At 41.6% G+C, this 20,897-nt stretch overlaps 1 protein-coding gene across 3 annotated transcripts in view; it reads right to left on the reverse strand.

Moving 5' to 3' along the window:
- The window catches only part of wcy (WW domain-containing adapter protein with coiled-coil wacky), a 235,902-nt gene that overhangs the window by 192,030 nt on the left and 22,975 nt on the right, over window positions 1–20,897 (reverse strand). For 2 of the 3 annotated variants that reach the window (XM_070088011.1, XM_070088013.1), the window contains exons 3-5: window positions 13,034–13,157; window positions 9,474–9,597; window positions 8,913–9,071 (exon numbers count right to left, since the gene is read on the reverse strand). In XM_070088011.1, the coding sequence (XP_069944112.1) occupies window positions 8,913–9,071; window positions 9,474–9,597; window positions 13,034–13,157 (407 nt within the window). The remainder of the gene's footprint in view (window positions 1–8,912; window positions 9,072–9,473; window positions 9,598–13,033; window positions 13,158–20,897) is intronic. The other variant, XM_070088012.1, reaches the window with a different exon arrangement.

Below are 20,897 nucleotides of genomic sequence, written 5' to 3' on the forward strand. Positions count from 1 at the left end.
TTGTAGGAGTGAGGAAGAGCCAGTTGTGAGTGTGGGGGAAGTTCGTGAGGCAGTAGGTAAAATGAAAGGGGGTAAGGCAGCCGGGATTGATGGGATAAAGATAGAAATGTTAAAAGCAGGTGGGGATATAGTTTTGGAGTGGTTGGTGCAATTATTTAATAAATGTATGGAAGAGGGTAAGGTACCTAGGGATTGGCAGAGAGCATGCATAGTTCCTTTGTATAAAGGCAAAGGGGATAAAAGAGAGTGCAAAAATTATAGGGGGATAAGTCTGTTGAGTGTACCTGGTAAAGTGTATGGTAGAGTTATAATTGAAAGAATTAAGAGTAAGACGGAGAATAGGATAGCAGATGAACAAGGAGGCTTTAGGAAAGGTAGGGGGTGTGTGGACCAGGTGTTTACAGTGAAACATATAAGTGAACAGTATTTAGATAAGGCTAAAGAGGTCTTTGTGGCATTTATGGATTTGGAAAAGGCGTATGACAGGGTGGATAGGGGGGCAATGTGGCAGATGTTGCAAGTGTATGGTGTAGGAGGTAGGTTACTGAAAGCAGTGAAGAGTTTTTACGAGGATAGTGAGGCTCAAGTTAGAGTATGTAGGAAAGAGGGAAATTTTTTCCCAGTAAAAGTAGGCCTTAGACAAGGATGTGTGATGTCACCGTGGTTGTTTAATATATTTATAGATGGGGTTGTAAGAGAAGTAAATGCGAGGGTTTTGGCAAGAGGCGTGGAGTTAAAAGATAAAGAATCACACACAAAGTGGGAGTTGTCACAGCTGCTCTTTGCTGATGACACTGTGCTCTTGGGAGATTCTGAAGAGAAGTTGCAGAGATTGGTGGATGAATTTGGTAGGGTGTGCAAAAGAAGAAAATTAAAGGTGAATACAGGAAAGAGTAAGGTTATGAGGATAACAAAAAGATTAGGTGATGAAAGATTGAATATCAGATTGGAGGGAGAGAGTATGGAGGAGGTGAACGTATTCAGATATTTGGGAGTGGACGTGTCAGCGGATGGGTCTATGAAAGATGAGGTGAATCATAGAATTGATGAGGGAAAAAGAGTGAGTGGTGCACTTAGGAGTCTGTGGAAACAAAGAACTTTGTCCTTGGAGGCAAAGAGGGGAATGTATGAGAGTATAGTTTTACCAACGCTCTTATATGGGTGTGAAGCGTGGGTGATGAATGTTGCAGCGAGGAGAAGGCTGGAGGCAGTGGAGATGTCATGTCTGAGGGCAATGTGTGGTGTGAATATAATGCAGAGAATTCGTAGTTTGGAAGTTAGGAGGAGGTGCGGGATTACCAAAACTGTTGTCCAGAGGGCTGAGGAAGGGTTGTTGAGGTGGTTCGGACATGTAGAGAGAATGGAGCGAAACAGAATGACTTCAAGAGTGTATCAGTCTGTAGTGGAAGGAAGGCGGGGTAGGGGTCGGCCTAGGAAGGGTTGGAGGGAGGGGGTCAAGGAGGTTTTGTGTGCGAGGGGCTTGGACTTCCAGCAGGCATGCGTGAGCGTGTTTGATAGGAGTGAATGGAGACAAATGGTTTTTAATACTTGACGTGCTGTTGGAGTGTGAGCAAAGTAACATTTATGAAGGGATTCAGGGAAACCGGCAGGCCGGACTTGAGTCCTGGAGATGGGAAGTACAGTGCCTGCACTCTGAAGGAGGGGTGTTAATGTTGCAGTTTAAAAACTGTAGTGTAAAGCACCCTTCTGGCAAGACAGTGATGGAGTGAATGATGGTGAAAGTTTTTCTTTTTCGGGCCACCCTGCCTTGGTGGGAATCGGCCGGTGTGATAATAAAAATAAGATGAGGAACAGAAACAAGCCATCATATGGCAAATTCTGTTTGTCTGTCATCAGACAAATAGTATTCAAGTACAAAGGAACAACACCTGCAATAGACCGCCCACTAAATTATCAACAAGTACCTTCTCGTCTGAAGCATGGTGATCACTTCCTAGTAAAACTGCCTGCTACTGCTTTCAAGAAAAAGGCTCAGAAGAGGTGTTACGTCTGTGCACATACAAAAAAAAAAACGCCCATAACAACGCAGAGACACTTGTTTTATGTGTGAGGCGTGTAAAACACCACTGTGCATGACACCATGTTTCAAAGACTTCCACAGGCTGCAGAACTTCTAGAAACATTCCCTGTGACTATGTGTATATAAAATATAGAAAAATAATAATAAACAATATTTTATATCATTTGTGTGTGAAAACAACAATTATAAACAATATAAGGTAGTAGGCTGGTAGACAGCAACCACCCAGGGAGGTGCTACCGTCCTGCCAAGTGAATGTAAAACAAAAGCCTGTAATTATTTTACAAGATGGTAGGATTGCTGTTTTTTTTTTTTTTTTTTTTGACTTTCTCATAAATATGCAAGATTACAGGTATGTCTTGCTACTTCTACTTACACTTAGGTCACACTACACATACATGTACACATTTATTTATACACACTCATCTGAGTTTTCTTTGATTTTATCTTAATAGTTCTTGGTCTTATTACTTCTCCTTTTATATCCATGGGGAAGTGGAATAAGAATCTTTCCTCCCTAGGCCATGCGTGTTGTAAGTCGACTAAAATGCCGGGAACAATGGGCTAGTAACCCCTTTTCCTGTAAAGATTACAAAAAAGAATAAGAAGAAAATTGTCATAGTGGGAAGTCTGAATGTGCGTGGATATTGTGCAAATGATAAGAAAGAGATGATTGTGGATGTTATGAATGAGAAGAAGCTGGATGTCCTGGCTTTAAATGAAACAAAGCTGAAGGGGGTGGGAGAGCTTCAGTGGTTTCAAATAGAGTTAGAGCTAAAGGAGGAGTAGCAATAATGTTGAAGGATAAGATATGGCAGGAAAAAAGGGACTATAAATGTATTAATTCAAGGATTATGTGGAGTAAATTAAAGGTTGGATGTGAAAAGTGGGTTATAGTAAGTATATATGCACCTGGAGAAGAGAGAAGTGAAGAGGAGAGAGAGAGATTTTGGGAAATGTTGAGTGAATGCGTGGGGAGTTTTGAACAAAGTGTGAGAGTACTTGTGGTTGGGGATTTCAATGCTAAAGTGGGTAAAAATGTTGTGACGGGACTAGTAGGTAAATTTGGGGTGCCAGGGGTAAATGTAAATGGGGAGCCTTTAATTGAGCTATGTGTAGAAAGAGATTTGGTAATAAGTAATACATATTTTATGAGAAACAGGATAAATAAATATACAAGGTATGATGTAGCACGTAATGAAAGTAGTTTGTTAGATTATGTATTGGTGGATAAAAGGTTAATGGGTAGGCTCCAGGATGTACATGTTTATAGAGGGGCAACTGATATATCGGATCATTATTTAGTTGTAGCTACAGTTAGAGTAAGAGGTAGATGGGACAAGCGGAAGGTGGCAACAACAAGTAGGAGGGAAGTGAAAGCATATAAACTAAGGGAGGAGGAAGTTCGGGTGAGATATAAGCGACTATTGGCAGAAAGGTGGGCTAGTGCAAAGATGAGTAGTGGAGGGGTTGAAGAGGGTTGGAATAGTTTTAAAAATGCAGTATTAGAATGTGGGGCAGAAGTTTGAGGTTATAGGAGGGAGGGGGCAGGTGGAAAGAGGAGTGATTGGTGGAATGATGAAGTAAAGGGTGTGATAAAAGAGAAAAAGTTAGCTTATGAGAGGTTTTTACAAAGCAGAAGTGTTATAAGAAAAGCAGAGTATATGGACAGTAAAAGAAAGGTGAAGAGAGTGCAAAAGGAGAGCAGATGATAGAGTGGGAGAGGCACTGTCAAGAAATTTTAATGAAAATAAGAAAAAATTTTGGAGTAGTGAGTTAAACAAGTTAAGAAAGCCTAGGGAAAGTATGGATTTGTCAGTTAAAAATAGAGAAGGGGAGTTAGTAGATGGGGAGAGGGAGGTATTAGGTAGATGGCAAGAATATCTTGAGGAACTTTTAAATGTTGAGGAAGAAAGGGAGGTGGTAATTTCATGCACTGGTCAGGGAGGTATACCATCTTTTAGGAGTGAAGAAGAGCAGAATTTAAGTGTGGGGGAGGTACGTGAGGCATTACGTAGAATGAAAGGGGGTAAAGCAGCTGGAACTGATGGGATCATGACAGAAATGTTAAAAGCAGGGGTGGATATAGTGTTGGAGTGGTTGGTACTTTTGTTTAATAAATGTATGAAAGAGGGGAAGGTACCTAGGGATTGGCGGAGAGCATGTATAGTCCCTTTATATAAAGGAAAAGGGGTATGGTAGGGTTATAATTGAAAGAATTAGAGGTAAGACAGAATGTAGGATTGCGGATGAGCAAGGAGGTTTCAGAGAGGGTAGGGGATGTGTAGATCAAGTGTTTACATTGAAGCATATATGTGAACAATATTTAGATAAAGGTAGGGAAGTTTTTACTGCATTTATGGATTTAGAAAAGGCATATGATAGAGTGGATAGGGGAGCAATGTGGCAGATGTTGCAAGTATATGGAATAGGTGGTAAGTTACTAAATGCTGTCAAGAGTTTTTATGAGGATAGTGAGGCTCAGGTTAGAGTGTGTAGAAGAGAGGGAGACTACTTCCCGGTAAAAATAGGTCTTAGACAGGGATGTGTAATGTCACCATGGTTGTTTAATATATTTATAGATGGGGTTGTAAAAGAAGTAAATGCTAGGGTGTTCGGGAGAGGGGTGGGATTAAATTATGGGGAATCAAATTCAAATTGGGAATTAACACAGTTACTTTTTGCTGATGATACTGTGCTTATGGGAGATTCTAAAGAAAAATTGCAAAGGTTAGTGGATGAGTTTGGGAATGTGTGTAAAGGTAGAAAGTTGAAAGTGAACATAGAAAAGAGTAAGGTGATGAGGGTATCAAATGATTTAGATAAAGAAAAATTGGATATCAAATTGGGGAGGAGGAGTATGGAATAAGTAAATGTTTTCAGATACTCGGGAGTTGACCTGTCGGCGGATGGATTTATGAAGGATGAGGTTATCATAGAACTGATGAGGGAAAAAAGGTGAGTGGTGCATTGAGATATATGTGGAGTCAAAAAACGTTATCTATGGAGGCAAAGAAGGGAATGTATGAAAGTATAGTAGTACCAACACTCTTATATGGGTGTGAAGCTTGGGTGGTAAATGCAGCAGCGAGGAGATGGTTGGAGGCAGTGGAGATGTCCTGTCTAAGGGCAATGTGTGGTGTAAATATTATGCAGAAAATTCGGAGTGTGGAAATTAGGAAAAGGTGTGGAGTTAATAAAAGTATTAGTCAGAGGGCAGAAGAGGGGTTGTTGAGGTGGTTTGGTCATTTAGAGAGAATGGATCAAAGTAGAATGACATGGAAAGCATATAAATCTATAGGGACAAGAAGGTGAGGTAGGGGTCGTCCTCGAAAGGGTTGGAGAGAGGGGGTAAAGGAGGTTTTGTGGGCAAGGGGCTTGGACTTCCAGCAAGCATGCATGAGAGTGTTAGATAGGAGTGAATGGAGACGAATGGTACTTGGGACCTGACGATCTGTTGGAGTGTGAGCAGGGTAATATTTAGTGAAGGGATTCAGGGAAACCAGTTATTTTCATATAGTCGGACTTGAGTCCTGGAAATGGGAAGTACAATGCCTGCACTTTAAAGGAGGGATTTGGGATATTGGCAGTTTGGAGGGATATGTTGTGTATCTTTATATGTATATGCTTCTAAACTGTTGTATTCTGAGCACCTCTGCAAAAACAGTGATTATGTGTGAGTGTGGTGAAAGTGTTGAATGATGATGAAAGCATTTTCTTTTTGGGGATTTTCTTTCTTTTTTGGGTCACCCTGCCTCGGTGGGAGATGGCCAACTTGTTGAAAAAAAAAAAGAAAAAAAAAAAAAGTTTGTTGGGTGCATGCAAGGGGCTAGTAACCCCCTCTCCTGTATATATTACTAAATTTAAAAAGAGAAACTTTCGTTTTTCTTTTTGGGCCACCCTGCCTTGGTGGGATACGGTCAGTTTGTTGAAAAAAAAAAAGGTCTGTTGAGTATACCTGGTACAGTGTATGGTAGAATTATTATTATTGAAAGAATTAAGAGTAAGACAGAGTAGGATAGCAGATGAACAAGGAGGCTTTAGGAAAGGTAAGGGGTGTGTAGACCAAGTGTTTACAGTGAAACACATAGGTGAACATTATTTAGATAAGGGTAAAGTGGTTTTTGTGGCATTTATGGACTTAGAAAAGGCATATGACAGGGTGGATAGGGGGCCAATGTGGCAGATGCTGCAGGTGTATGGTATAGGAGGTAGGTTACTGAAAGCAGTGAAGAGTTTTTATGAGGATAGTGAGGCTCAGGTTAGAGTATATAGGAGAGAGGGAGATTATTTCCCAGTAAAAGTAGGCCATAGACAGAAATGTATGATGTCACCGTGGTTGTTCAATATATTTATAGATGGGGTTGTAAGAGAAGTCAATGCTAGGGTCTTGGCAAGAGGTGTGGAGTTAAAAGATAAAGAATCAAACACAAAGTGGGAGTTGTCACAGTTGCTCTTTGCTGATGACACATTGCTTTTGGGAGATTCTGAAAAGAAGTTGCAGAGGTTGGTGGATAAATTTGGTAGGGTATGTAATTAAGAGTGAATATAGGAAAGAGTAAGGTTATAAGGATAACAAGAAGATTAGATGACGAAAGACTGGATATGAGATTGGAGGGAGAGCATGGAGGTGGTGAATGTATTCAGATATTTAGGAGTGGACATGTCAGCAGATGGGTCTATGAAGGATGAGGTGAATCACAGAATTGATGAGGGGTAAAGGGTGAGTGGTGCACTTAGGAGTCTGTAGAGACAAAGAATTTTGTTGTTGGAAGCAAAAAGAGGAATGAATGAGAGTATAGTTGTACCAACACTCTTGTATGGGTGTGAAGCATGGGTGATGAATGTTGCAACAAGGAGAAGGCTGGAGGCAATGGAGGTGTCATGTCTGTGGGCAATGTGTGGTGTGAATATAATGCAGAGAATTCGTAGTTCGGAAATTAGAAGGTGTGGGATTACCAAAACTATTATCAAGAGGACTGAGGAGGGGTTGTTGAGGTGGTTCGGACATGTAGAGAGAATGGAACAAAACAGAATGACTTCAAGAGTGTATAAATCTGTAGTGGAGGGAAGGCGGGGTAGGGGTCGGCCTAGGAAGGGTTGGAGGGAGGCAGTAAAAGAGGCTTTGTGCGCGAGGGGCTTGGACTTCCAGCAAGCGTGCACGAGCGTATTTGATAGGAGTGAATGGAGACAAGTGGTTTTTAATACTTGACATGCTGTTGGAGTGTGAGTAAAGTAACATTTATGAAGGGATTCAGGGAAACCGGCAGGCCGGACTTGAGTCCTGGAGATGGGAAATGCAGTGTCTACACTCTGAAGGAGGGGTGTTAATGTTGCAGTTTTATAACTGTAGTGTAAGGCACCCCTCTGGCAAGACAGTGATGGAGTGAATGACAAAAGTTTTTCTTTCTCGGGCCACACTACCTTGCTGGGAATCGGCCGATGTGTTAATAAAAAATAAAACTAATAATAATAATAATTATTATTATTATTATAATAACAAACACCGCCAACCCAGTTCACTGTTTACCTCGCTGTGGGAGCACTTCTCTCATGCTTTGCTTACATTTTTGACAGTCATCTGGCCAAATTTTGTTATTCTAAGCATGGGTCCTAAGAAAGTGTAAAGGACAGTGCTGAGAAGAAAAAGAGAATGATTTCCATGGAATTCAAGCATGAAATTATAGATAAAAATGCGAGGTGTCCAGGTTTTGGGATGAGGGGAAAGCTTGGGGAGAGGGAGGAGAGAGCTGGCTCATAACTCAAGAGCAAAAAATCGACACAGGGATGGCTTGTATCTCAAAAAACTCTTACGTTGGAACACTCGTAAGTCAAGGTTCCACTGTAATTTTAGTTCTTAGTTGTTCTTTGACAAGGATTATAATTAAAATATGTAGTGCTCCAAAATTAGATCTATTTTTTTTTACATATAACAAAATATAACAAAAGAAAAAAGTGGATCAAAGTTTTTTTTACACGTTTTCAAGCGTAAAAAAAAGTAGATTTTTTTTACGCTTGAAAACTTTCAAATGTTGAAAAAACATAGACCTACGTTTGGACGGTTTAAGGGTTAAACAATCATACATGAAGTTAAAGGAGGGGTTTGGGATATTGGCAGTTTGGAGGGGTATGTTATATATCTTTATATATGTTTCTAAAATGTTGTACCTGGTCGCTTCTGCAATAACAGTGATTGTGTGAGTGATGTGAAAGTGTTGAATGATGAAAGTATTTTCTTTTTGGGTTACCCTGTCTCGGTGGGAGACGGCCGACTTGTTGAAAAAAAAAAATGTAAAAAATGTGTATTATAGGGAAAAGGGTTGATTTTGTAATGAGGATAGATTTATTACAATAAATTATCTTAAGTCTTTGCATCAAATGACTTGGACTTCATGTGAACGTAAATCTGCTTGGACAGTTTAAGGGTTAATTCACAAGTCAAGAAATGTTGGAGTTTTGCTTTTGTTTTCGAGGAAGTGACTAATGAAAGCCCTTGAGGTCAATGAACAGGTGAGAAGGTGGTTACTAAGCAAACTTGTTATCTACATCCTTACCCACTAGGCAATTGCTTCTAAGAATGAAGAGGCTCTGTGCATTAGCACAAAATCTAACATGCCTAAACACACACAAGTCACAGTGGATTGTTTGAACTAGCTTAATGTTTTAACACAAGGTATGGGAAACTAAACCCATTTGCTTTAAGTATCATGCATTTTCTAGAAAACAAAGACTGTTAAACTAAGCTAATATTTGTTTAGCCCCATATAAATACCTCTTTTTTTCAAATAGAAAATTGGTTAAGTACAAAGCAACAGCATGGAGGAGCAAATGAGCAGAAACAGTAGCCAACAAAAAATTACATAAAAATTACCTCTATCCCTGTAATGGTAGTCCCGATCTCTGTCTCTTTCTCTCTCACGATCTCGTTCCCGATCTCTGTCACGATCCCTGTCCCTATCACGGTCCCTTTCACGATCTCTGTTGTCACGGTCCCTCTCCCTCTCCTTCTCACGGACCTTATAGTAGCTTGCTGTTAGAGGAAAAAACAAAATTAATAGATCCAATGTATGTAAAGCATATAAAACATACCAGGAGCAGGAAAGTCATTTCTCATACAAGATTTAGAAAATCCAATAAAATGAAGTAACATTAACATTTGATAGTAAACATTTTTCCCTTCTCAAATGATTTTATATATTTTCTTTACTATGTACTGAAAACATTCAAAAGGAGGCATTTCACTAACAGATACATGCAAAAAAAAAAAAATCCCATATACATCATCCATAATTAAGGGTGCTTGAAATCTGGCAGATGGCAATAAACTATAACTTTACAGTACAGGCGGGACCCGGTTTACGGCGCTTCGCTTCTCGGCGTTCTGCTAATACGGCATTTTTCAACTATACCCAATTATTCATTTGTACGGCACCTGCTTCGCTATTCCGGCAGTTTTTCGGCATGACACGCTCAGCAGCTGGGCGCCCGCACGCCATTTTCTTCAGTTTGTTACCAGCCTCCACGCGCTCTCCGTCTCTCTGGATTCTGTCTGGAAACTTTCCAAAGTTTCAAACGTTTTGAAGTTATCACGTATATTACACATAATATTTTTGTGTTAATTACAATGACATCTAAGGATAGTTGTGATAAAAAGGAGTCATAAGCCTCTTACTTTAAATGCCAAGTTATAAATAATTAAACTCAGTGAGCAAGGTTATGTCTATGGTTGAGATAGTACTGCTATACTTTAAATAATAAGATATTACAAGGAACCCCCAATGGAAATAAATCACGACTTTTTTTTGGGGTTATCCTAGGTAATTTACACGTGTTACTATGCATGATAATTGTACTTAAGTGTATTTAAATAAACTTACACACTGTGCTGGCGAGCAGGTACGAAAAAAAAATCGTAGCATGAATCAAGCTTACAGAAAAACAAGTTTTAAAATCTGACAACATTTTGGTGTAAATCCCATTTTCATATGATGTTTCTATGGCAAATTATAGTAACTGCATTTTATGTGATGACGTCACAGGTAATATATACATATCTCTGCAAATTTTCGATATTTTTCCTTTTACAGATTTCAATTTTTTTCATTAATTCATTAAATTCACTATTCAGCAACATTACAAAGTAGGAGGAGCTATGCCAGGTGAAGGAGTTGCTAACAGAGTCTCACTAGTGTTGAAGACAAGACAATGACAAGAAGCACGGTGCTCTGGGGCGCTATAAATACCATATACGTATACGCAAATATGGACATTTTCATTAATCCACGACACATTTTGCAAAATTATACAAGAAACGCACTACATATCAGGTAATTAATACAAACAACCATGCTAGAACAAACTGACATAACTGTTAGGCATGGTAGCCAGGTGAGCATATAGGAGTGTACGGCGAGAATTATAATAAGACGCTCTAGTCAGCTACCACCAGAGAAGCTGTGTATATTACTGGGGGTAACTGTAGAAAAACACCCCTTTTGTATGCCTTTTCTTATAAATAACCTCACTCACTCAAAAATTAAAAAGAAAAGAATTACTTCCAGGTAATATGCTTCACTGTGTTTTCCTCGAATATTCTGAAGACACATTAATAATGAACAGAATGATATTATTTTAATAATAAACATTCAACAATGAATGGGGAAGTAAAGGGAATATATTTTATTAATTTTCCACAACATATCAACTTTAATGTTTGAAGGGGGAAAGGATGAAAAAAAAAAAAAAAAAAAAAAAAAAGGAACATTACAGTATTTTCCTTCATAATAAAAATCAGTTGAGCATTGTTTCATCAGTAGGAGGTGCCCAAAACACTTTTGGCATTACCAATGTGTGTTGTGCTGCTGCGAAATTCAATTTTCTTTATATTTTTCATATATTTGTTTGTTGGCTGAAAATATTTTAAGTAATGTGTGCACTGTACATTCATTTTACTTCCGTATCTTTTTATAGGCCTAGCTCTATTGCGTACTTAATATATGATAGTGTAAATATTTTATCAGGCTTTTATATGCATTTGAAAGTGGAAAAAAAAAAAAGCCATGTTTCACTTTTCAGCAATTTTCATTTTACAACAATAACCCAGAATGTAACCTGCCATACAAGTGAGGCCTGCCTGTAGTTGCAAATTTGCTAATCACTGAAAAAACAGGATTTAGGAAACCCTATTTTAACAAGTCTGAATTCATAGCTTATAAAAGTAACCAAGCAAATCTCAAGAAATTTACCTCCATATGACTGTCGGAGGGGGGGGGGGCAACATAACTTTTCTGCCCTTATATGGACGTGCTACAAATCACACTAGTCTCACCCAAAGGTCAAGATGATTATCTTCATCTGCTAGGTCAGCAATTTCATTGCCCAAGAAGGGAAGGGATGCCTCCAGGATTATACTAAAGATACTCATTAAGGGAGTACTCCATACAGTAGGAATTCATCTAGTATTCAAGAACTGTTGCAGTGGCAGTTAAATTGCCACTATAAGCAATCAGCTATGTTGGTAATGTAAATGCAAGTGATGATGATCCAACTGACATTGTTCTGAGGCAACAACAGTTACAATGAACATGAGGTTCAAGTAAATGACTTTATGGACAAGTCATGTACTTAAGTACATACAACTTGAATTATATATAATAAAAAAAATTACTATAAAAATGATCCAGGATAGACCAAATCATCATCTTAACTTCTTTTCCTGAGAATGTTTTTTTGTGAATTGTTCCAGTCACACAACTTTAGGCCAATACCAGCACCTTCAAAATTAACCAATACCGATCAATATTAGTACCAGTACCACCAAAACTGGCCAATACCCACTGATACCAATACATTTACACACCCCTATTCTCGATGGTAAATAACTGTGCTACACTGTCTTATTAGTGACAAGGTTTAGAAAAATTAATGAAAAGGCTTGTTCTACATATTTTTTCTCTCTTAAGAACTCCTAAAGCACAATAACTATGTAAATCCCTTTATATAACATTTTCACAAAAACTAATGTCAACTGTCTCAACTTGAAGTCACCTTCATCCTTTGATGTTTGCCTTTCTGAAACTGAATTTCATGTGAACCATTTTGGAAAATGGTCACCAGTCCTATACTATATTTGCAGTGGCTCAGTGTCTGAATTTGTTATATACTGGACTGTTTGTGCCCAATTAGGTGCATTTATTGAAAAATGCACAACAGATTACCTATACTGTCTCACTACTGGTTAAAAAAAATCACTCATGGTGAATATTTTCTTTTGACTTTTTGGAGTCGGTAATAAATACCACTAAGAAATATCCCTGCTTCAAGTGTACATGAATGCTTTTTTGGAAATTTACCCATAATTAGGGAGTCTCGAGGAACAAAATCCACAATTAGTATGGAGACCTCACTACTATTAATCTTGGGACATGTTTGGCTTTACACAAATTACTCACTTTTTTCTGCTTTATTTGATAAGTTTTAGCAGAATTAATTTTTTTAATGCTATTCCAGCACTATCCCTCCTTCATATCATAACAAAGGACTACATAAATTCTGCTAGTCTTCTTGTAGAGTACAGTATCACATAACTCAGGCAGTTCACTCACCACTTACACAGCTTTTCTATTACCAACTACCCAGAAAATGTTACTCAAATTAATGCAACACCCCTCTGAAGGAGGGGTGTTGCTGTTGCAGTTTTACAACTGTTGTGTGGGCACACCTCTGGCAAGACAGTGATGGAGTGAATGCTGATGAAAGTTTTTCTTTTTCAGGCCACCCTGCCTTGGTGGGAGAAGGCCAATGCATTATTAAAAAAAATAGCTTTTTTATTCTGACTACTGAAATTTCAGAAATATCAATTAAAAAATTAAATAATAAAATTAAGTTTAAACTAGAACTGTACATGTTACATCGGGCAACTCATACTGTCCCTTAAATCCAATTCCTATATTATACATAAACAATATTTAAGAAAAAAAAAAATCAACCTACCTTTGTGGTAGCGTGGTGACTGTGACCTGGAATCTGGTGACGAGGATCGTAGGGAATTTGTTGAGGGTGAATCCCTGCTTTTCTCATGGTTACTATACCGGTACTTGCTGCTGTATTTAGAATTCTGCAAAATCAAAAGTACATTATATTTTTTTTCTGGCAGAAGCATTAATGAATATCTTGTAACAACTTACCTCATTTTTATTAAAGATAATTACAGTGGACCCTCGACCAACGATATTAATCCGTTCCTGAGAGCTCATCATTAGTCAAAATTATCATTAGTAGAGTTAATTTTCCCCATAAGAAATAATGGAAATCAAATTAATCCGTTCCTGACACCACAAAGTTTTGAAAAAAAAAAAAAAAATTTACCACATGAAACAATAATTTTAATGCACACAAACTGAAGAAGACATGTACAATTACATGACACTTACCTTTACTGAAGATCTGGTGATGACTGATGGGATGGGAGGAGGGGTGTGTGTGGATGGTGTTAGTGTTTAGAGGGGGAATCCCCTTCCATTAGGACTTGAGGTGTCAAGTCCTTGAGGACATTGTTTTTCCTGAACACACTGGGAGTTTCAGACTGATACACCAATAAAGGCTTCACTTTGCAATCACCACTAGCATTAGCACACATCAACAGAGTAAGCCTGTCTTTCACTGGCTTATGTCCTGGGAGTGCCTTTTCCTCCTGAGTAATGTAGGTCCTGCTTGGCATTTTCTTCCAAAACAGGCCTGTTTCGTCACAATTAAACACTTGTTCAGGTTTCAATTCTTCACTGTCTATGTTCTTTTTTTTTTTATTATTATCACACTGGCCGATTCCCACCAAGGCAGGGTGGCCCGAAAAAGAAAAACTTTCACCATCACTGTCTTGCCAGAAGGGTGCTTTACACTACAGTTTTTAAACTGCAACATTAACACCCCTCCTTCAGAGTGCAGGCACTGTACTTCCCATCTCCAGGACTCAAGTCTGGCCTGCCAGTTTCCCTGAACCCCTTCATAAATGTTACTTTGCTCACACTCCAACAGCACATCAAGTATTAAAAAACATTTGTCTCCATTCACTCCTATCAAACATGCTCATGCATGCCTGCTGGAAGTCCAAGCCCCTCACACACAAAACCTCCTTTACCCCCTCCCTCCAACCTTTCCTAGGCCGACCCCTACCCCGCCTTCCTTCCACTACAGACTGATACACTCTTGAAGTCACTCTGTTTCGCTCCATTCTCGCTACATGTCCGAACCACCTCAACAACCCTTCCTCAGCCCTCTGGACAACAGTTTTGGTAATCCCGCACCTCCTCCTAACTTCCAAACTACGAATTCCCTGCATTATATTCACACCGCACATTGCCCCCAGACATGACATCTCCACTGCCTCCAGCCTTCTCCTCGCTGCAACATTCATCACCCATGCTTCACACCCATATAAGAGCGTTGGTAAAACTATACTCTCATACATTCCCCTCTTTGCCTCCAAGGACAAAGTTCTTTGTCTCCACAGACTCCTAAGTGCACCACTCACCCTTTTCCCCTAATCAATTCTATGATTCCCCTCATCTTTCATAGACCCATCCGCTGACACGTCCACTCCCAAATATCTGAATACATTCACTGTCTATGTACTCCTTGAATTCATGCACATATTTTTCAGCTGCTTTTTGGTCCGAACTGGCAGCCTTACCATGCCTCATCACACTATGCCACTACGATTCTTAAATCTCTCAAACCAACCTTTGCTGGCCTTAAATTCACTCACATCACCACTAGTTGCAGGCATTTTTCCAATTAAATCGTCATGCAACTTCCTAGCCTTTTCACATATGATCGCTTGAGAGATGCTATCTCCTGCTATCTGTTTTTCGTTTATCCACACCAATAACAGTCTCTCAACATCTTCTATCACTTGCGATCTCAGTTTCGAAAACATAGTTGCACCTTTGACAACAACAGCTTCCTTGATTGCTGTTTTCTTGCCCACAATAGTAGCGATGGTTGATTGGGGTTTTGTGTACAACCTGGCCAGCTCGGAGACACACACTCCACTTTCATACTTAGCAATGATCTCTTTCTTCATATCCATAGTAATTCTCATCCTTTTTGCTGTAGGGTTGGCACTAGAAGCTTTCTTGGGGCCCATGGTGACTTATTTTGCAGGTGCAATCACTAAAAACGCTGTGATAATATGAAATATTCCGATTGTATGTTTGGATGGGACCGCAGTGGCTGGCTGGCTTGTAAACACTGGCCACAAGTGGACGCGTCTCGAATGGAACAAATCGCGTTGGTCGAGTTTTTTAGCACGTCGAGGCAAAATTTTTGCGTTAAAATGTATCGCTAGTCGGATTTAACGTTATACGATGCCATCGTTGGTCGAGGGTCCACTGTATTCTTAGTTTTTGTGTAAGCTTTAAGTCATTCCTACCCATTCTCTCTGAAATACAGTGGTACCTCGACATACGAGTTTAATTCATTCCGTGACCAAGCTCGTAACTCAATTTGCTCATATATCAAAAGTCAATTTTCCTCACTGAAATTAGCTGAAAAGCCATTAATCCATTCCGGCTCCCAAAAAAACAACCCAATTTTTTTGTTACAGGTTTTTAAATAAGAAAAACGTATTTATAAATAAGAATTGATTTTTGCCTTTTTCGCCAGGTCCCAGCAATATATTTTAGAAATACTGGAGTATACAGTGGTACCCTGAGTTTCATATAGCTCCCAACTCGAACAATTATGTAAGTGTATTATTGTAAGTGCTTTTGTAAGTATTTTTGGGGGTCTGAAACAGACAAATACATTATTCCTTACAGGAACAAATTCGTTCAGTAACGGCACTCAAACAGCCTTCTGGAACGCATTACAGTGAACCCCCGACTTACGATATTAATCCGTTCCAGAGAGCTCATCGTTAGACAAAATTATCACAAGTAAAATTAATTTTCCCCATAAGAAATAATGGAAATCCAATTAATCCGTTCCAGACACCCAAAAGTAGGAAAAAAAATTTTTTAACACATGAAATAATTTTCCTACACAAAAAGAAGGATACATGCACAATATACTGTACTAAATTAAGAATAAATGACACTTACCTTTAATGAAGCTGTAGTGATGTGTGATGAGAGGAGGGGAGATGGAAATGTATTAATTTTTGTGTTCTTTTACTTTACAAAGGGAGTCCCCCTTTCATAGGGACTTTAGGTAGCAAGTCCTTTTCCGGGGTTACTTCCCTTCTTTTAACACCACTGGGAACAACCTGAGAGTCACTGGGCCTCTGTCGCACCAAAAATCTGTCCATAGAGCTCTGTACTTCACGTTCCTTTAAGATTTTCCTAAAGTGGTTCACAACATTGTCATTGTTAAAATCACCAGCACGGCTTGCAATAGCTGTGTCAGGGTGATTTTCTTCCATAAAGATTTGCACGTCAACCCACTTTGCACAAATTTCCTTAATCTTTGAAGATGGCAACTTTCTCCATTTCTCTCTCACTCTCTCCTCTGAAGCTATTTTCTCAGTTGTGGCCTCTTGCTGTTGCAGATGCTCTAGCAGCTAATCAGTGGTTAGTTCATCGTCGTCCTCCACCAACTCTTCCACATCCTCCCCATTAACCTCCAACCCCAACGACTTCCCTAATGCCACAATAGATTTCACAACTGGCATAGGCTCCTCAGGGTTAGCCCCAAACCCTTCAAAATCCCTTTTTGTTGGCCAGGATAGTAGCGATGGTTGATTGGGATTTTTTGTACAACCTGGCCAGCTCAGAGGCACGCACTCCACTTTCATACTTATTATCTCCTCCTTCGTTTCGAGTTGGCACTAAGCTTTCTTTGGGCCTATGGTGGCTTATTTAGCAATTACAAGCACTAAAAACACTGGAATAACACAAAATGTACCGAATGTATGCGTAGAACCGACCGCACTGGCTTGTAAACATTGGCACACTAGCTGAAGGCAGGCCAGCTGAGGCGCGCTCAGGCCAGATGGACGCGTGGACACGTATGGGACGAATGATGCAAGTAGAGTTTTTCATCGTAGGTCGGGGTAATATTTTTATGCTGAAAAGCTTTGTAAGTCGATTTTATCGTAAGATGAGGCCTTCGTAAGTCGAGGGTCCACTGAATGGCTGAAACTCGGGATACCACTGTATATGAAACTCCTTGAAACACTGTGTAAGGTGTCACTCCACTGATGACAGTTCAGCAGTGGAGTGATGTATATACAGTGGACCCTCGGCCAATGATGGCATCGATTAACGATAAATCCATTTTATCGCAAAAATTTAGACTCGACTAGTGCTAAAAAACCCAACCAACGCTATTCGTTCCGTTCGAGACGCATCCACTTTGGCCTGAGCGTGCCTCACTTGTCCCATGGGTGCCAGTGTTTACAAGACAGCCAGCCACAGCGGTTGCTTCCAAACATACAATTGGAACATTTCATATTATCACAGCCTTTGTAGTGATTGCACCTGCAAAATAAGTCACCATGGGCCCCAAGAAAGCTTCTAGTGCCAACCCTACAGCAAAAAGGGTGAGAATTACTATGGAGATGAAGAAAGAGATCATTGCTAAGTATGAAAGTGGAGTTCGTGTCTCCGAGCTGGTCAGGTTGCATAGTAAACCCCAATCAACCATCGCTACTATTGTGGGCAAGAAAACGGCAATCAAGGAAGCTGTTCTTGCCAAAGGTGCAACTATGTTTTCGAAACTGAGATCGCAAGTGATAGAAGATGTTGAGAGACTCTTATTGGTGTGGATAAACGAAAAACAGATAGCAGGAGATAGCATCTCTCAAGCGATCATATGTGAAAAGGCTAGGAAGTTGCATGACGATTTAATTAAAAAATGCCAGCAACTAGTGGTGATGTGAGTGAATTTAAGGCCAGCAAAGGTTGGTTTGAGAGATTTAAGAAGCGAAGTGGCATTCATAGTGTGATAAGGCATGGTGAGGCTGCCAGTTCGGACCACAAAGCGGCTGAAAAATATGTGCAGGAATTCAAGGAGTACATAGACAGTGAAGGACTGAAACCTGAACAAGTGTTTAATTGTGACAAAACAGGCCTGTTTTGGAAGAAAATGCCAAGCAGGACCTACATTACTCAGGAGGAAAAGGCACTCCCAGGACATAAGCCTATGAAAGACAGGTTTACTCTGTTGATGTGTGCCAATGCTAGTGCTGATTGCAAAGTGAAGCCTTTATTGGTGTATGACTCTGAAACTCCCAGAGTGTTCAGGAAAAACAATGTCCCCAAGGCTAATTTGTGTGTGCTGTGGAGAGCAAACAGTAAGGCATGGGTCACTAGGGACTTTTTCTATGACTGGTTACACCATGCATTTTCCCCCACTGTGAAAAATTACCTAATTGAAAAGAAATTAGACCTTAAGTGCCTCCTGGTATTAGACAATGCTCCTGGTCATCCCTCAGACTTGGCAGAGCGACTTTCTAGGGACAAGAGCTTCATTAAGGTGAAGTTTTTGCCTCCTAATACCACTCCTCTCCTGCAGCCCATAGACCAGCAGGTCATTTCCAACTTCAAGAAACTGTACACAAAAGCTATGTTTGAAAGGTGCTTTGTAGTGACCTCAGAAACTCAACTGACTCTAAGAGAGTTTTGGAAAGATCACTTTAGCATCCTCAATTGTGTAAACATTATAGGTAAGGCTTGGGAGGAAGTGACTAAGAGGACCTTGAACTCTGCTTGGAAAAAACTGTGGCCAGAATGTGTAGACAAAAGGGACTTTGAAGGGTTTGAGGCTAACCCTGAGAATCCTATGCCTGTTGAGGAATCCATTGTGGTATTGGGGAAGTCCTTGGCATTGGAGGTTAGTGGGGAGGATGTGGAAGAGTTGGTGGAGGAGGACAATGAAGAACTAACCACTGATGAGCTGCTAGATCATCTTCATCATCATGAGGCCAGACCTGAGGAAACTGCTTCGGAGGAGGGGATAGAGAAATTGAAGAAGTTGCCTACTTCTAAGATTAAGGAAATCTGTGCAATGTGGCTTAAAGTGCAAACCTTTATGGATGAAAATCACCCTGACACAGCTACTGCAAGCTGTGTTGGCAACCTGTAAACTGACAATGTTGTGAAACACTTTAGAAATGTCATAAAGGAACGGGAGGTACAGGCCTCTATGGACAGATATGTTGTGCGACAGAAGTCCAGTGACTCTGAAGCTGGTCCTAGTGACATTAAAAGAACAAGGGAAGTAACCCCAGAAAAAGACTTGCTACCTCAAGTCCTAATGGAAGGGGATTCCCCTTCTAAACACTAAGAAGATCAACACTCTCCCCTCCTCCCATCCCATCAATCACCACCAGATCTTCAATAAAGGTAAGTGTCATGTAACTGTGCATGTCTTCTTCAGTTTGTGTGCATTAAAATTAATATTTCATGTGGTAAATTTTTTTTTTTCAATACTTTGGGGTTTCAGGAACAGATTAATTTGATTTCCATTACCTCCCCCCTCCCTCCCTCTCTCTCTCTCCCCCTCTCTCTCTCCCCCTCTCTCTCTCCCCCTCTCTCTCTCCCCCTCCCTCCCTCTCTCTATCTCTCCCCCTCCCTCCCTCTCTCTCTCTCCCCTCTCCCCTCACTCTCCCCTCCCCTCTCCTCCCCTCACTCTCCCTCCCCCTCCCTCCCTCTCTCTCTCTCTCTCCCCTCTCTCTCTCTCCCCCTCCCTCCCCCTCTCTCCCCCTCTCTCCCCCTCTCCTCCCCTCCTCTCCCCCCTCTCCCCCTCCCTCTCTCTCTCTCCCCTCCTCCCCTCTCTCTCTCTCTCTCCCCCCCCTCCCCCTCCCCCTCCCCCTCCCTCTCTCCCCCTCCTCCCCCTCTCCCCCTCTCTCTCTCTCCCCCTCTCTCTCTCTCCCCCTCTCTCTCTCTCTCTCTCTCTCCCCTCCTCTCTCTCTCCCCCTCTCTCTCTCTCTCTCTCCCCTCTCCCTCTCTCTCCTCTCCTCTCTCTCTCCCCCTCCCCTCCCTCCCTCCCTCTCCCCTCCCTCCCCTCCTCTCTCCCCCTCCTCCCTCCTCTCTCTCCCCTCCCCTCCCTCCTCCTCTCTCCCCTCCCTCCTCTCTCCCCTCCTCTCTCCCTCTCTCTCCCCCTCCCCTCCCCTCTCTCTCCTCTCCTCCCTCCCTCTCCCCTCCTCCTCCCCCTCCTCTCTCTCTCTCTCCCCCTCCTCTCTCTCTCTCTCTCTCCCCCTCCCTCTCTCTCCTCTCCTCTCCCCTCTCTCTCCTCCTCCCCTCCCTCCTCTCTCCCCTCCTCCCCCTCCCTCCTCTCTCCCTCCCCCTCCCTCCCCTCCTCTCTCTCCCCTCCCCCTCCTCTCTCTCTCTCTCTCTCTCTCTCTCTCTCTCTCTCTCTCTCTCTCTCTCTCTCTCTCTCTCTCTCTCTCTCTCTCTCTCTCTCCCCTCCTCCTCCCTCCCCCTCCCTCCCTCCCTCTCTCTCTCTCCTCCCTCCCCTCTCTCCCCCTCTCTCCCCTCTCTCCTCTCTCTCCCCTCCCCTCCTCCCTCCCCTCTCTCTCTCTCCCCTCCCCCTCCCCCTCCCTCTCTCCCCTCTCTCCTCCCCTCCTCCCTCTCTCTCTCTCCCCCTCCCCTCCCTCTCTCTCTCTCCCCTCCCCTCCCTCTCTCTCTCTCCCCCTCCCCTCCCTCTCTCTCTCTCCCCCTCCCCTCCTCCCTCTCTCCCCTCTCACCCTCCCCTCCCTCTCTCCTCTCTCACCCTCCCCTCCCTCTCTCCTCTCTCACCCTCCCCTCCCTCTCTCTCTCTCCCCCCTCCCTCCCTCTCTCTCTCTCCCCCTCCCCCTCCCTCTCTCTCTCTCCCCCCTCCCCTCCCCTCTCTCTCTCTCCCCCTCCCCCTCCCTCCC

This window comes from Cherax quadricarinatus, chromosome 23, assembly GCF_038502225.1.
Source record: "Cherax quadricarinatus isolate ZL_2023a chromosome 23, ASM3850222v1, whole genome shotgun sequence".
Lineage (NCBI taxonomy): Eukaryota > Metazoa > Arthropoda > Malacostraca > Decapoda > Parastacidae > Cherax > Cherax quadricarinatus.